This window comes from Aquila chrysaetos, chromosome 17 (genome assembly GCF_900496995.4).
Source record: "Aquila chrysaetos chrysaetos chromosome 17, bAquChr1.4, whole genome shotgun sequence".
NCBI classification, from domain to species: Eukaryota; Metazoa; Chordata; class Aves; order Accipitriformes; family Accipitridae; genus Aquila; species Aquila chrysaetos.
The window spans coordinates 11,845,946-11,863,142 of NC_044020.1; the positions used below are offsets into that span (position 1 = coordinate 11,845,946).

Genomic DNA, 17,197 nt, shown 5'->3' on the forward strand with positions numbered 1-17,197 from the left:
AAGTGAGAAATAAGATCTGGCTGTGAATAGGGTAACTATTTCCTTCAGTATAAATTCCGAACCACAGGCAACCAGTGATTTCGGAATTGCTTGTGCCAGAGGCCGCATCCAGACTGTCTCGTTAATGGCCACAGATGAGTTTCAGATGACCAGCAACCCCACCTGCTCTCCCTGCCCAGGGGCTCTCCCCAGCCTCTTCTCCTGGGCAGGACCCAGCTGCAGGGCCAAGGTGTTAAATACATGAAGTGCCTGTACAAATTTTGGAAAAGTTAATGGCTGGGTAGAGGAGAGAAACCCAAAGTGAGCTCTGGAGTGACCGCAGCACGAGCTCTGCAGTTTGACCTGCCGGCTTGCAGGCAGGACCACGCATAGCACAAAATCAGCCAAAGCCTGGCCTTCAAGGACCAGCTCTTCAGAAAAGCCTCTGCCTGAGCCAAATGCTTTAAAAAGGGCTCTGCCGACTGCCACATGTTTCTTGTTTCAGAAATAAGTAGCACTATGGAGGGCTCTGCTGCTCCGTGAGTGCTGGGCTCCTGTCTCTGAGCCCTGCCCAAGGGACTGAGCTGGCAGCCCTTGATGGCATTAGTCTAGATCTGTGACTTGTTGTGGAGTGAGAAAGGGTGCACAACACCATTTTCTCCTTCAGCCGAGCCAATTCCCACATTTTCCTCTTTCCCATTTGATGTACAGGTTTTATTTGTCTTTCTCCAGCATTCAGTTTCCTTTGCTTATCTGCAGCGCTGCAGCCTTGAATAACACCGTGTCCTTCCTAGAGATGTTAACTAGAGGTTGCTTTCCCAATTATTGATTTAATGAACAACAACTGGAGAAATATTTAATAGCTGGTTCATTTGAAAGCAAGAGCATATCTTGGGAATAGAGAACATTTTATGCATTAGCGGTGCACTGCCTTTGGCCCAACATAGCTCTTTGTGCCTCTGGGTCTTTGTTGTTAAACCCCTGGGATGGAGTGGTGGCAACAAATGGGCACCATAATTAGGCCAGACAAGGTGGGAAAGGAGGAGAGTAACAAATGGCAGGAAAGCAAGGGGGTATATGTCCAGAGCTGGGTGGGAGGCAAGTTGGAGTTGAACTAGGACTGATAATTTGCATTCAGAGTTGAGAAATCATTTTTAATCCTTTTTTTTTTCCTATTCAATTTTCTATTGTAATTACAAGCCAAAATGACCATTACTGGGCACCTCTGCTCATCAGCTTTATGGATTGGTGTCAGCTTCAGCTCTGGGAATAATATATTTTAGGTGCTGTTGTGACTGCAAGAAGGCACTTGTAACTGTGAGTCCAAGACACTGAAAAAGTGGATAATAGAAGCACGTAACTGTGGTGCTGTTTAAAGCAGATATTGATAAAGAAATCTGGAGATGTGAATTCTGCTCCCCTCTCTGCCTCATGTTTCCTCTTTGAGCCAGGGGAAGCCAGTGCACTTTTTTGTGTTCCTGTGGTTCAGCTCCTCTAAAGTGACATCAGAGCCTCCTGATGTGTACCCTTGCATTTGGTACCCATAGAAGATGTTCATTGTCTTTCCCACAGAATAGGATGAATATATTTTAGTACTGGAACTTCGGAATTTCAGCCACTGACTAGGCCAGTGGTAATTGGTGTTGCAGTCCGTAGCTGTGCAAAAGCAAGACAGGTTGTACTGCTTGGCCCCACATCATTGATCGGGCTCTGTTCCTCTATTCAAAAATCTTGTTCGACGTTTCTAAATTTAGATCCCTCCAGTAAAGAAAAGTCAATTTGCTCTCCAGAGCTGAGAAATTGCCCCCGACAATTAGAAAGTGCTACAACCATTAAGTGATTCTGATTGCATCTGTTTCTAAGCGTGACAAAGCTTCTCCCAATGGCTGCAGAAGGGCGCTGCAGCGGCTGATGAGGCAGCAGTATCGCAGGGCAGGAAAGCACAGATGTCCGCCTGGGTGATTTAACAGACCTGATGCTACACTTCTGTTAGCCTGATGTCATCCTTTGAGATCATCAACAGAAAGCACGAGCTGATTCACCCTCTTGGGGTGGAGCTAAATCTGAAACTCAACTTGCCCGAGGAGGCTTGGGTCTCCCTGTGGCAGGAACAGCGGCTGCTGCTGCTGGCGACACCCCGAGATGCTTGTGTCGGCCACGCAGATCACAGTTGCTTTGAATTGCATGTGGCAATTCCATTTCTCCTCAAAGAGCGAGCCAACATTAAAGTGAGCTCAAGTGAAGGGCGTTAACTGAGCTCAAGTGAAAGACATTAATTTTAACATATAGCATGTCTCAAATTTCCATCTCTGTATGAGTATGGAGACCTCGTGCAAAAGTATCATTTCAGGTTTAGATATTGTCTCAAAAGGGATAATATAACTGCATTAATGTGCCATTTGGGGCTAGTTTTCTTTACACAAAATGTGACTGATTGAACAGCTTTTACTCAGTTATAAACATTTAGGATTGAACACAGCAGTCTGTGTGTATGTGATATGCATTTGTGTATTTACATACAGCCACACTGTGGTAGACATGCTAATGTATACAATCACACTGTTCTATACTTGCATATTACCAATATAGGATATATTTTTAAGTACTACCTATGCCATCTCAAAAGAGCTGCATACGATAGAGCTGACCTTGGGAAAGATACCAAGGGTAATAATACACACCGTGGTTAGTGTTTTCTGGGCATATCAAAAGCACAAACAGTGCGTAAATATGGAAGAACAGTGTCTTGGAATGATTTCTTTTAAATGCAAAACATATCAAACATTAATCTAAGTTGCTTCTTTTATGAATAAGAGTCTCAAAAGGAAAGGGGAAAGTTAGTAGTGAATTAAATTGGAATTTTTTAGTTGATATTTGTTTAATTTTGTGTTATTGCAGAAACTGGAACACAAAGAAGTTTTGGTTGGCTTGTTGTTCCTGGTTTTCCCATTCATCCCAGCCAGCAACCTCTTCTTCAGGGTGGGATTTGTGGTGGCAGAGCGAGTCCTTTACATGCCGAGGTAACTATTGCAATTGAATTCCTTTCTAATGAGACCACCATCCCATTTTCTAAAAGCAGGCATAATCGCTTCTTCCCTTTTACAATACTTCAAACATTATATTGCTAGTCAGTGTGTTCTCTGCCTTTGAGTTTTGGCGTGATAGCATGAGAGATTTTATAGTTGGTTGAGAGCAGATTGCTTGGCAGGAGCAAAGCTACCCAAAATCATTCCTTTTTTTTTTTTTTAACACAGATTTTTTGGTGTGCTTGAAACAGCTCAATACAGAGATGAGGTGTTGTTTCTTGAGAATTGTCCTCTCAAGACTCTTTTTCTTGGTAGCATTATCAGCTTAAATTGTCCAATGTCTTTACCTTAAGGACAGCATCTGAAAAGTTAACCTGTCATATTTTTATTGTCGTATTGCTCAGCTTTCCCACCACTTTAGGTGGTCAGTAAAAACAAAGGTGACTATTGCTGTCTTAAAAGGCTGCTGGCTTCAGCTGTGGAACATGCGCATGACCTCCTGCCTGTAAGCTATTGACTGCATACACATCTAAGAGTGGAGGATTTGCAGCTGTTGAAGAGGATGAAGAAAATTCAGCCCCTTCTGCATCCCTCAGCCTCTGCCCTGGGATTTCGCTCAGCTTCCAGCCTCTAACAATTGCCACTTCAGTCTGGGTGCTTCCGATTGCGTTTACTCAAGGACAACTTTGAGGTGTTACTTCTGACATCTCCACAGTATCCAGACCAGAGGCAGCAGTGGCAGTCAGAGGACATTCATCCAAGATGCACCAGACCATTGCCCATTTCACAGAATCACAGGATGGTTGAGGTTGGAAAGGACCTCTGGATGTCAGATGGTCCAAACCCCCTGGTCAAGCAGGGCTACCTACAACCAGTTGCCTGGGACCATGTACAGACAGCTTTTGAGTATCTCCAAGGAGGGAGACTCCACAACCTCTCTGGGCAACCTGTGTCGGTGCAGTTTGTTCCAGCCATGAGCATAAATGGTTGTTCTTGGATGCTGCAAGTCAGCCCAATTCTACCCTCGGACGCAGAGGGTCCAGCATCTGTTATCTCTAATGGGAGCTGCCATTGTGGAGCTGTTGGCAAAGCACAAGTCCTCAGTTGCACTCTGGATTACTTTGTGATAACTGAAACAATAGTTTTATTCCACAAAATGTTTAAATTCTATTCCTTAGAAAACGTGGATGCAAAAATCCTAAGAAAACGCTTATTGGTGGTCTTTTGCAAAGCTGTATGCGTACTCTGATTGTCATTTGTATAAGCACTGTCACAAAAGGGCTGCTCATTGGTGTAAAACTCAGGCTGTGTCTGAGCTGTTGCATTTATTACAAGCTTCTTGCGCAATTAGGCTATATCTCTGTGCTTGGCTATATACTGACTTGCTTTTTTGGTCAAATCCTGCTGACTTTATTCACATCACTAGCCCTGGTTTTGTTTGCTGAGAGTATACCTGAAAATATAGAAAGTTGTCCCTCGGAGTTATTTTGCAAACGATACCCTCAACTAATGGATCCTGCATCATTTCAAATTAACTTGGAAGTCAGATTGCTTTAAATTCATGTAACAGAAAATGAGGAAACACATGAAAGCACAAAGCTATTAAGGAAACAGTCAGCTGAACACAGGGCTGTGTTGAGTGGTTGCATTTCTGAATCTCAAAAGAACAACTGCAGAAAATACTTCAGCCGTCAGCAGTTCCTCATCCTCCTCCAGATGAGACTGCTGATATAATGAGAGGAGGGGCAATGAAGAAGAAAAAAGAATATGTTTGCACAGAGAAAATTAATCAGCGTTAACATGTGTGCGTATAGTTTGTATAATGCTTTTCATCTCCCTGAGGGCTTTGCAAGTATATGACCTACAAAGTAGGTAATTGATAGTTGCTGCTTGTTTTTTAGGCAGGAAGACTGAGGCAGAAGGGTTAAATGATTTCTCTGGAGTAAGTCTGTATCGGAATCCCTGGATCTCATACTTCACTCAGATCGCTCATGTCCTGCTTTGCAATATTTGGTTTTTGCTCTTAACCCAGGCTGGCAGGCAGCTGGCATGAAAAGAGAAGGCAAACCCTGGCAATTTGTGGGAGAGATGGGCAGTTTCCAGCCAGAGGATCTGGAGAGAGCTGAGCTCTTGGCTCCGAGTTACCAAGAAACAAGCTCTCTTACATCCTCCGGGTACAAAATTACATGAGTGGTGAGGGGGACTTCTGCGAACATTCATGACTGTGGCAGAACAAAAATAACGTGTAGGGGGTTTTGTTGTTTTTTTTCTTTTCCCTTGGGAGCGTGGCAGTTTAATAACGATGGCTTTAGGAAGGGCTCGCGTTCTTTATTTAGAGCAGCCTTTAGCAGTTTTCTCGTGTTACATCTTGAAAAGGGCTTTTCCTATCCTTTGCCATTCCTTCTCTAAAACTCAGTTAGCAAGGCAGAGGTTGCGTTCAGCTTTATTTAGACAGAAGTCCTCAATCAGGTGGAGAGAACTTGGTGATCTGTGGTTTTGGGCTTATGCTGGAAGGTGCTTTTCTATCTCTGTTTCAAGTAATAGCCTTTTATTAATATTTATGGATGTGACAGTTGCGTATGTGTGTCACAGCCTGAAGTCCTAATTCAGTGTTGCTCAGTAGTTACCTGGACAAAATGTCAAGCATTTTCTTTTCAATAAAAGTTAAGTAAGGACCCAAGGATTTATGTAAAAGGTGTTGTAAATGGAAAGGAACAAGGAATAAACCTTTTGCTGGATGTCTAATTATATGGCTGGGCCTTGCCTTCTGGAGGCTGATGGGCATTTGGAATAATTCCTCTTCTGTCTGCAGCCATGCCTCGTGGGAAAGGGATATCAGATACGTCAAAATGGTTGAATGTTTTCTGTAATTGGCTTTAGCAAAACAGAAATATTTGGAGCAAATATATCTTGTATTTAGCTTTCATTTGAGGGTTACAAGCACTTATTTGTTTAAATCAGGAATTTTTAATAATAGTATTACTTTAGCCTGAAAAATTTCATAGGAAAACAATTTATTGTCTTTCACCTTTTAATTTTAGTTTTGTTGGTTTCTAATCCTTAGGGGGGAAAACTTGTTTTCAGGAGGGCTAGGGGTGTGAAATACGTATCTTGGGAGTGGTGGACAGAATACAGCTCTATAGGCTACAGTTTTCCAAAGAGGCATCACAATAAATAGCTGGATCAGTGAAAGACTTAAACCACTGTGGGTTTTTCCCTCTTCAAAATGTGGATCTAATTATGCTTACTGAGTATTTGCTGATGCTTTCAGAACACCACAGACAGCCTAATTGTTTGAAAATCCAGAACGACTACGTGCATCCAGTTATTCTGAGCTGTGAGCAATTTATCTGTACTTAAACAGGAGCACTAGCTCTTCCTTTGTGTTGCCCTTCATCATGCAGAAACTGGAGAGGCAATGCAAACTCTTGGGCCGTCCAGGAGCTGCCTGCCCTACTGGCATACCAGCAGAGCTGGGGTTGCTCTCACCTCATGGGATCGGACCTTTCCTACCAGAGCAATTTCTACGTTTTCCTCATCTTTCATTGCTACCCTGATAGCAGTGGCTCTTGGCTGGGCTGCTGTATTGTAGCTGGTCAACTTAAGCTGTTTTCACAACCTCATATGAACCAATAAATCAACCAAAACATTGCTACATGGCTGATTTCCAATTTGCTGAAAGCAATAGGCAGTCCAGTGGTACCTGCACCATTTTTATGTCAACTCATTCCTGGTGGATATTGCAATGAGTGGGTTGCAGAGCGCACAGTTACTCTTTCCCAGCACAGTTGCTGTCATTTTTTTTTTTTATTCTTTTTTTTTTTTTTTACCAGCACCTCACTATATCAAGAGTTGATGTTGCAGCCCTAATTGTCAATACTAGAAGATGAGATCACTGCTATATACAAGATGGCATTTGCTTCAGCATCTATCTCAAAATCTGCAAAAGAGCCAGTATCCAGGAAAAAGTGCGCTTGTATTTTTCAGGAACTTAACACATCGTGTTAAAGCTTTCCCTGTGCCATAGCAAAGCAGGGACTATATGAATTTTTGCCTTTGCATAGAGCATATTTTTGATTCTTTGTGCTAATATGTTCGTTCCAATTAATGTAATTCTATACATTATTAAGTTTTGTAATTGGGGAAAAAAAACCCAGAAGAGCACGATAGGTAGTGGAATCATCTGTAATTTTTATGAACCTGAATATCCCTGAGCAGGAGTCCCCTTTGCTTACAAGGCAGCCACCTGAGGATGGGACTTACTAGTGCTTCTTTTTTCTGGGAGCATGTTATGCTCTCCACGTTATCTTCTTTTTCTTAAAGACCAGTTGTGTGATGGGGTGGTTCTACATTTTCAGTTTCCTTTGCCACCCCTTTCTTTAACATTATTTGAAGCTACAAGTTCACCAGGAGCTGAATTCCTGTTTACCTTTCAGAATTCCTTCAGTATTAGATCAGATCCTGTATTGTGAAGCTTCTTTTCCAATTGGTCAAACCATGACCCCAGCAAAGTCAGCAGTGAAAGTCCCATTGACTCCGTGGAGCCAGTTTATCTGCTCCCTGATCTCAATTCAGCAACATAATTAAGCTTTTTTGCTTGCTTTCAAGTTAAATCCACAATTCATTTGGGATTTGGATATGGAATCCAAGTTACACCTGTTCCATTTACTTAAAACAAACATGATTTCAATGCCTTACTCTGTTGCTGCTGTTGTTGTGAGGGCCATGGAGCAGCCGAAGTTCAGAAGGAGTGAACTGGATTACGTTCCCTGTAATTCAGCCGTGGACCTGAGGGCACTGGGAGAGGACTGGGAGGGCACTATGTGATGGCAGTGGGCCAGACCCCAGCCCCAGCCTGGTCCCTCTTTACCATGAGGGGTGCCTGTCCCTGCTCCAGGGCGTCGATTTGAGCGGCGGTCTGCAAAACGCCTCGTGGCTGGAGGCGAGGAGGTTGGGACCTCGGCTGAGGCAAGCAACTCTGGTTCTGCTCCCCCATCTATTAGATAGGGGTGATAACTCCACTCTGCTCTTGGAAGGGGGCAGAGAGAGTTCTCCTTAATTAATGAGAAATAACTGCTTGTAGAAGGGCTAAATGCTGCAAGCAGCTACCTTTCAGATGCGTATCCAAACTTAAGCTTGCCCACCCCTATTAAACACTTTAAGGAGAAATCAAATCAGCCATCCTCTGTTAATGCAGGCAAGAAATGCTGAGATGCTAGTGCCGTATATTTTGGCAAAAGGCAGTAAAGACGTAGGAATAAAAGCTGAAATGATTCTGCAAAGCTGAAAAAGATTAGCTCGTGGCGCGTTTGGTCTAGACTGCAGTCTTGCGTTATTTTAACTAAATTTAAAACATGCTTTTGAGAAACATGTTGCGTTTTGGCCATGTACAATCGATTCAGGAAAAAGCTAAATTTGTGTGGAGTACGAGCATTAATGGCTATACTGGAAAGATTTTTTGTTTAGTTGTGATATATTAGGTTAAGGGAAAACCTTCAAATGCATTTATTCTGCTCTTGAAAATAATACAGATATGTAAGGATATTGCTTTTAAAAAATAGTAATAAATTAAGTTAATGTCGTCTTGTGGAAATAATCTACTTGGTCATGTTGATTAAAAGAAGAATTCTTATTTACAAGGGAATATGGTGGCCTTAAGAAGATGCCTTGTGAAATTTAATTGAAAACAGTTTCTTACATGAAGTTTTTGGAGACTTGCAATGAAATTGAATGGGAAATTATGTCCCTACTATAGAATTCCAGAATTTATTACAGTATTTTAATTAAAACTGTAGCATACAGACCCTTCCCCAGTAAAGTTTATAAGATTTAGGGAAACTTCTGTGGAATCCCCATGGAATTATATTGGATTTTTCATTTATAAATTGTTTTCTTTCCATAATGCTTGATTACTATATGTAATCAAAAGCCTGAAAAGTTTCTGTATTACCTGTAAATATATCAGATAGGAATCTGTTGGAAGTGAAATCTTGGACTCAAACAGTCTAATGAAGCGGGTTTGTTTACCACGTGACTTACTGGAAGGAAGGGAAGGGAAATGTGTCCAAATGTTAAACAGCCATTCAAAGGTTAGTGAAATAATTCATTTCTAGTCCATATTTTCTCTCTAATAAGGAAAATAAGAGTTCCTGCATTTTCTCTAATTACATCATGTTCTGACTAGAGGACCACATTGCTAGTGGAGGTAAATCATTTTGATGACTTAGCTGATCATGTCTAAGTGTCTTTAATATAGGCCTGCATAGCTTTTAATTTAGAGCCAAGGACAAAGTCTAACACTAACTCATAAGGTACTTTTCCAAATTAGATGTATTCTGCCAGTGTTTATAGTTCTCTATGTCTTTGTATTATGAATTGCAGACCTTATTCCAGGAAAAGGCCTCTTAATTCTGGTGAAAATTTGACATTTTATTCAGCAGATTCAGTAGTAAGTTAGGTATGCTGCCGGTTACTTGGTTCTCACACTGATATTTCTGAGCTGTGAGGCTTGTTTTTTTCCAATGGGATTTATTTTGTATGCTAAATATTATACCTTGATAGTGGTCCTGATGTTTTTTAAAACCTCTAGAAACCAAGAAAAAAAAATATTAATTTCATGTTATCATTACTGGGAGATAGGCAATTTAAACAATGCTTTTCCCTTTGTCCCCACAACTCAGTACCAGTGAAGAAGCAGAGATGCATAGTGAATGCTGCTGGCTGTCCACGTGTGACGGAGACACATCCCGCATCCTCCTTGCTTTTGGACGTTTAGTCCAAAAACGTGACTGTTCCAACAGGTTTTCCCCTCATAGTCCTGACTGGTTGAGAAAGTTTTGATACAGCATTTTCCCATGGAAAATACGACATTTTAGTTAACCCAAAACTTTTTGCCAAGGTGTGCTGACTACAGTGAAACATTAGATAAAAAAGTTGGAAACAAAAGACTTCTCCAACCCCAGATGGAGTTTATGCTCAAAAGGACATGGACAACAGAAATGGACAGTTGGATGGATGTGGCCCAGAATTGCCTCTTAGTGGGGGGACATTTATCCGAGAGTTGGGACATCAAGGTCCATCTGCCACACACCAGCATTTTTCCAGGATTGTTAGTGCTGGATCTGCACCCTGCTGGATCACTCGGTGGTGGCAGTTTGATCCAGACCTGACCTAGGCCCTAGGCCCACGCTTTCACTCCTGTCAAATTAGCCAGCCTGTAACTTGCTGAATTTAGGCTAGCCTTGTACCACCTGTGAGAGAAAATCTTGATCCAGCAGTAAGCTTGGCAGTACAAAGTAAACTTCTCAAAATTTCTGGGATACATTCGGACCAGTGGAGTGTGGTTATTCCAGATCAGCACTTGGGCTTTGATGGCTGGATAATTTTGGGGAGCCCAGACTCAGAGCCCTGCAAGTGCGCTTGTTCAGTGCATCGCCAGCTCTCAGCCTGACCTGGCGCAACAGTTTGAATCCGGGTGATCCGGGTCGCAGGGAGTGCCGTGATTTCTGCAATTCTGGCTGTTCTGGGTGACCCAGGTGCAAACTAACACGGACATACAAGTACACTATTTTTCCAGATGAAAACATTTTTTAAAGGTCCAGATTTTATCCTCGCCCAAAACAGCTCCAGCCTTGGGAAACCTGAGATTTTTCATAAAACAGCATCTTTGCTACCCTCCCAGCACTGCTCATCGCTGGAGCTCTGTGCCTGAGACTACTTTCTGGGGCAGGAAGAGCCACACTGGCCATTCTTGTTTTTGCCAGCGCTCCCACATCTGACTGCTGCATAGTGAGGCAGGATCAGCCCACGTGGCATGCCAAGTGTGCTTTTTGCAATCAATTACTCCCTGTTAGAGAAGTGTGAGCAAAGCCGATGAGTTTAACAGGGATGAACTGCCTTTTTCCCCTGCAGCAACAGCCCTGCCTGCAAGCTGCATTTCAGCTGACTTTGGCTTTTCCTCTCAATGTGTTTCCTCAGCTCAGGCTGCAGAGCTGGAGCGGCTTGGGCTGGGAGCATGAAAAGTATGTCATGCCAGGTAACATATGTGTGGGACTGGGGCTAGGAAGCTTGTGGGGAACTATAAAACCAAGAGAATCAAATGCTTGTGTTTAGCTTTTGGACCTGGCAGCAGACATTGTCTTTCCCAAGGCTGTGCTCCCTGCTCTGAAGGGCAGCAGCAGCAGTGTATGCACTTAGTTTAAGTCATGTACACAAGAGTTAAACTTGCTTCAGAGCAGCTTGAAAGTGAGGGTTGGTTTTTATGGAGGGAAAGGGAGTCATCTTAAATAAGTGCTGGAAATCAAGAAGGAGGTTTTCAGCCCAGAAAGAGCCTCCGGGGTGAAATGTCAAAGCCAAGTGCATTTTCTGGTCTCAGTATAGTTTTGAGATAATCCCTTTTGTTGCATTAGCAGCCCCTGAACAGGGCAGTATTTCTTCCAAGCTTTGACAGGCTGCTTATAGGCAACTCTTTTCCTAACTGATATGTATGTATGTATGCATCTGGATTCTTATCTAGGCTGAGCTCTGAAATCTGGAGTAACTGCTTTAATGAAATCAGTGGATTTACTCCGAGTTTACATGCGTGTAGTTGAGATTAAATCAGTTTTAAAAAAAAACCCCAACTACTTCACAAGATTTGACATCCCCAAAATAATCATTAAAAACTGTGAGGAAGGGCATCTTTTCTGCACAGTTTCTCCCACCCTTTTTAACCCCTGAGCTTACAGCCCTACCTGGGTGAGTTAGAAAAGGCTGGGGCTGGAGTGCTGGTGCCCGGGCTGGTTCCCTCTTGCACGGTGCCTCTGCACTGCAGCGCTCAGCCTGCTCTGCCCACACGCTTCTCTGTGGAGTGGAAACCTGCGCTGTGCAAAGTCACAACTTGGAAAATACAGCAAGACGCGTGACTAAAACACGCCTCGGTTTTCAGGAGCTTTCTGCAGCAGTAGGTCTCCAAGCAGTTTCTGGAGGAGGTAAGACAGTTTCTGATGCGGGCAGATTGCTGTAGCAGAACATCCTGACAATCTTGGGCCATGGCACTAACCACATGTGTCTTTGATTAGATGCCATTGCCAAGAACCAAATGCAGTGAACCTGTTCCTAACTTGTACTAAAACATGAGAATCCTGATCCCTAGAGGGAGAGAGGAGCTGTGCGTAAGTGTCGTCAGTAACAGCTTCGCCTTGGGTGAAGAAAAGAAGAGGTTGAATTTGTGATCTAATTACCCAAGAAGTGTTTGCAAATATTAAGTATCTGCTGTTTTGGCTCTTGTTTTAATCGGGCAATGCACATAGCGCACCATGGGAAATGGGATCTGTGTGCCACCTCATACCCATCTGCTTGTGCCTCCTCTCGCTTCACTTCCTTGCAGGTGGAACAATATTAACAAACCACGGAAATTATAGACAAAAATCTGTCATTGCACAGCTCCCTGCATGCGATATGCCAGAAACACATGGCAACGGTGCTGAGGGTTTGCCTGCTGAGTGCAGCCCTACCCTCTCTGCAATTCAGGACATGCCTAAGGTAACACTTTAGTACTGCAGGAGTCTGAAACGCGCAGAATTGTGAAACTGTCGGCCTGCCGGTCCATGTGCTGATCGCTCCTGCAGCATCACTGAATTTCTGAAGCCACAGGTTCTCCCATAATAAGTGTGCTCATTGTGAGCCCATGGAAAAACTATTACCATGTTAACCTGTTGGGCTGTTCCTTAGGTCCTGCTTTGCATCTGACCCCGGGGACTGAGCTGGCACGGATGTGTCACAATGGAGAACAGTTGCTGCAGCAGGCTGTTGCTTATCCTACAGAAGAAAAAAAAAAAAAGCTTAGCAGTTCTACAGTAATCCAGTGGAAAATGGACTTAAAAAAATAACAGTGGGTTGGGGATTTTGCTTGTTTCCCATTGTTTTGTTTTGGCTACAAAGTGTTTTAGAAAAGTGCTTGCATGACAGGGGATGACAATGCCAAGAGAAAAGTCCTTCAGGAGAAATGGTCCCCTCCCTAGGAAATGCTAGAATTAACAAAAAAACCTAAACAAACCCCAAACCCACAACCCTGCAGCCTCCATACGTACGCACATGGCTATGGAGAGGTCTAGTATGTAGTATTTAGAGTAATTTTTTCAAGTGGCAAATGAGTCTTTAATGAAAAGTGCTTTTGAGACATTTTCATTTTTTTTCTCTAAATGCGTGTGAGTGAAATCTGATTTCCTGGCGAGCCAGCGCTAACGTTTGATATGGCATCGAGTCTGTGTGTTTGTAGGTGATGGCAGGGCCATGGCAGAGTTAACCACATAGAAAATGTCTTAGAGTCACCTGGCAAGTTACTTTAGTCAGATAAGTGCAGTCTCACCTGTATGGGCTCTTCCCACCAGGGTACCACTGCTTAGGCTGCTGCTGACTCGCTAAAACTCAGGGCAGCTTCAAACAGCTTATCTGAAGCCTGGTGAGGTCGGGATCAAGGGAAATGGGATGAACTTGCACCTCGTGGGTGAAGCACTGGGTGGGGGGGCTCTCCAGGTCCAGGGACTGTTGGGGCTTGTTGCTGCTGCAGCAGCTCTGTCTTAGTGAGCTTGGTGCTCTACTGATTGAAAACTTCATGGTCTCTGTTCTAAAGCTAATTTCTGTACCAGGACTGTTGAGTCTAGTGTGAAACAAGTGTGTTTTATGGTATGAGGGATTATGCTTTTTTGGGACTAGGAAACAATAATAATATAATTATGTTTTTTTGACAGATGCTTAATACGTTGGTGCGGACACTTTCTTGTTTTTTTTAGAGCAGACCACTGGAACTGGAGGAGGGGTCTGGATTTGCCCTGATTTCGCCATAATTATTTGGCCTTCAGGTAGAAATGTAAAGAGAGATGCAAAAATTACTAAGGATAATAGCTTTGGGGATGTTGCAGGGAGTTGTTGTTTTGCAAACGATTTGTGGCATGAAATCACAAACACACATGCTTTCCTGTTGGCAAAGGACACGTGAGTGCTTTCTGTGCTTTGGGAGTCCTTGGCCTGCAGAAGACCTGCAGCCAGGAATGTAACATCTGCCCTCAGCCAGGGGATGGGCTTGAAATGACCGTGGCATAAAAAAAGCCATGCAAAAAGATGCAGCTCCACCTGACATCTGCACTGAAAGATCCCTGACAAGATAATGTGGGCATGTGCTCCCCACCCTTTCCTTGATGATCTGTGGGAGGAAATTGTCTGTAGTTTTAAGCCAAACTTAACCAGGTTCTGAAAATAAGTGTTCACCTACTTCATGGTTTCTGATCCTTTTACTCCTTTTCCTTTCTTTTGGGTTCCTGTGCACTTTATAGTGCAGGTACGTTGACTGTAGGCTAGTTAGGCTATAATTGTGGCACAACTACAACTCAGTCCTAATGTTGTCACAGTTATCTCTTATTAAAGTATAAATCATTCTTCAGGCCTGCCTTCTTTAACATCACTCCTTTAACTTTACCCTTAGCAGCTTTGCGGTTTGGGGTTCTGGAACTTTAGCTACACGATCCCCTTCCAGCAGCCATTTGGGAACCCATTCCCTTCTGTATTTGTACTTACTGCTGAATTCTGTAGTCTTGCTGCCTTGCTGAGTGTGGATGTAGAGCCTTTGGGTTACTTACCTGTTTATCTCTCAGGGAGTCCTGTGGGCTTTCCAGCAAGATACCTTAGTTTCCATTGCATACTCCCGTGTTGTGGGTAGACCCCTGGACTGCAGGTTCAGTGCCTTGTTTGCCAGTCCCCTGTCAGCAGAACAAGTCACTTTATTGCCATGTTTCAGGTTCCTGCTCTGTAAGAGGAAAACTGCAGTGGACCTCCCTTACCAAGTACTTTGGGGGCCGCTAAGGGAAAGTGCCATGTGGAGCTGGGCACAGCTACATACCTGTACTGTGTCATTACCAGTGCAGCTGGGATGGGAGCTGCAGTCTGAGATGAACCCTTAGTTCTCTTGTACCACCCAGCATCTCTCTGTAACTATTGTGGCAATGCACTGCAGATGTTTGAGAATAACGCCTGGAAGCAGCGCCTTTGCGGTGGCTGTGTAAGCTGTAATGGGGTGCTGGCTGTGCCCCGGACAAGCAGACTGAGTGTTGCTGCTAAGGCAGAAATTCCCAATAGCTAGGGTGCGGTTTGACATAAGTAACAAAACATTGATGTTTGCATTTTTTGTTTTCTGGATGCATTCACGAGTCTGTTAGAAAAAGCCTGTTCTTGAAATGTGAAGGTATAGGGAAATTCTTTTGAAAATGGCCTTGTGCTAAAGCAATTAAATAATGTTTATGTCGGATAATTAATTCCAAGGGAAGGATGAAATTGCTGAAAGGCAAAATAACAGAGTGAAAACCGTCTGCAGGTTTTTGAGGCATTTCTTATTGGAAAGGGAGGGCTTATTACCGAGATTAGCTTCTCAGAGGTTTTAAAGTAGGGTTCAATAGCTATAAAGGCTGGATTGTTTGGCACCAGCATCTCAGTTTGTAGCTCTAAATGTCTGCTTGCAGTTAATGTAGGTGCAATAAACATATGTGTGCCAAAGAATTCATGGAAAAAACAGTGCAAGTGCCATAAGAAATGTGCTGCAGCAAAATGCAAGCATAGTTAAGTGAGAAAAAAGAAAAAAAAAAAGATACCCACTTCTGAAAAACTGAAAGAGCAGTGAAGAAGTTTTGAATGATCGCCAGATCTGATGTTGTCTCTGGATTTTCCCCCTATGTCTATACCTCTCTGTGTCCTATATGGCACCTGTACTGTGCCAGAGATAGCACCACTGCCTGGTGCTGATCACTGCATTCAACAGAGGCACTTTTTTCCTCAGTAAAATGAGGAATTATTGTCCCTCTCCATCCTTAGGCATCCCAGGCAATAGCAACGTGCCCAGCCCTCCAAGAGGGCAGAGAAACTGTGCTGAGAAGCACGCTCACAGCTCCTCAAAGATGGGACGTTTTTCTGATTTCCAGATTGGCTTTTGCTATATGATGTGCTTGCTTGCAAGGTCACCTCTGACAAGGGAATTGTGTTCTTAGTTTTTCTTACCTTGTAGCGGCCTCACAGGGAAGTTGCTTGGACGTCTCTGTACAGACCAGGAAAGCCTGTAGATCTCCGGCTGGAGCGCGGGCAGGTGTGATGCACTGTCTGCCTCCAGCCTGCCTGCGTTCAAGTGTGGGATTCAGCTGGGGTTCAAAAAGTGTGCCAGTGTCTGGGGAGGGCTGCTCTTCTGTCTCCGTGTATTGGTGGTCCCCAAGTGTTATTCCAGGTCCTTCTGCTCCCATTTTTCTTAAGGGGGAGCTGCCTGGACTATGATAGCTTTTAAGTCTGAAACTAAACCAGGTGCTAAGTAACCGCATTGAAGAGTTATAGATAAGCTAATGAAATTCCTCGAGCAGTAGGAATTGAAATTCCTTTTTAAAAATGCCAAGTAGAATTAGCGGCGTACTAAGTACAGCAACTGAAAGCACTCCATTTCCAACTCAGAGGGGCATCATTGGAAGAATTAACATAACACTTGAATTAAGGTAAATAATTACTGAATTGATTTAAAGTTATACATGATTTAAGACTTCAGTGCAAAACGCAGTTCACAGAAAATGCCTCAGTAGTTATGCGCGGAGAGCCATGAAAGTGCTGCGAGGCTGGGCGCTGGAGAAGACTGTGTGTGGTTTCATGGAGGGGCAGCAAGGAAGCTCTGCTAGCGCATCTCAGCTGTTCTGGACCGGGCACTAGAAGGGACGGGCTGGCCCTGATGTAGATGTGCAAGACCCGGGCAGGGACTCCTGCCTTTTGACGTGGCCTCTGGCACCCGCTCCTGCTGCGGTGTTGGCTACAACACGCGATCTCCTACCTCAGCTTCGCAATTTGTAAACTAGAATTAATAGCGGCCACCGCTGGGGTTGTTTAGAGACTTCCCTGTGTTAAAATGCTTTTCACTTCCATGCTGCTCCAGTAGTGCTCAATATTACTGTTATTACATGATGCTTTCTTAGCTTGCTGTTCAGAAAAGCAGCTGCCTTCCGCAGGCTGATGTAAACTACCATTATGCTGGGTGGTATTATGTACGCTACTGTACTTCTGGCATCCAGGTCTATCTTTTAGTTTAATTTGACAATTGTGTGGTGACTTGAGGAAAACTGCTGTTGAATTGGAGTTTGTTAGCCCGGAAAATATAATTAGTCCAAAAAGCCTGTAATTGTGTAATAAATGCAATA

General features: G+C 43.5%; 1 protein-coding gene across 1 annotated transcript in view; it reads left to right on the plus strand.

Annotated features, from left to right (window-relative positions):
- TMTC1 (transmembrane O-mannosyltransferase targeting cadherins 1) overlaps positions 1-17,197 on the plus strand; it is a 149,741-nt gene that overhangs the window by 82,076 nt on the left and 50,468 nt on the right. The window contains exon 9 of the mRNA XM_030041302.1: positions 2,878-2,999. Within this exon, the coding sequence (XP_029897162.1) occupies positions 2,878-2,999 (122 nt within the window). The remainder of the gene's footprint in view (positions 1-2,877; positions 3,000-17,197) is intronic.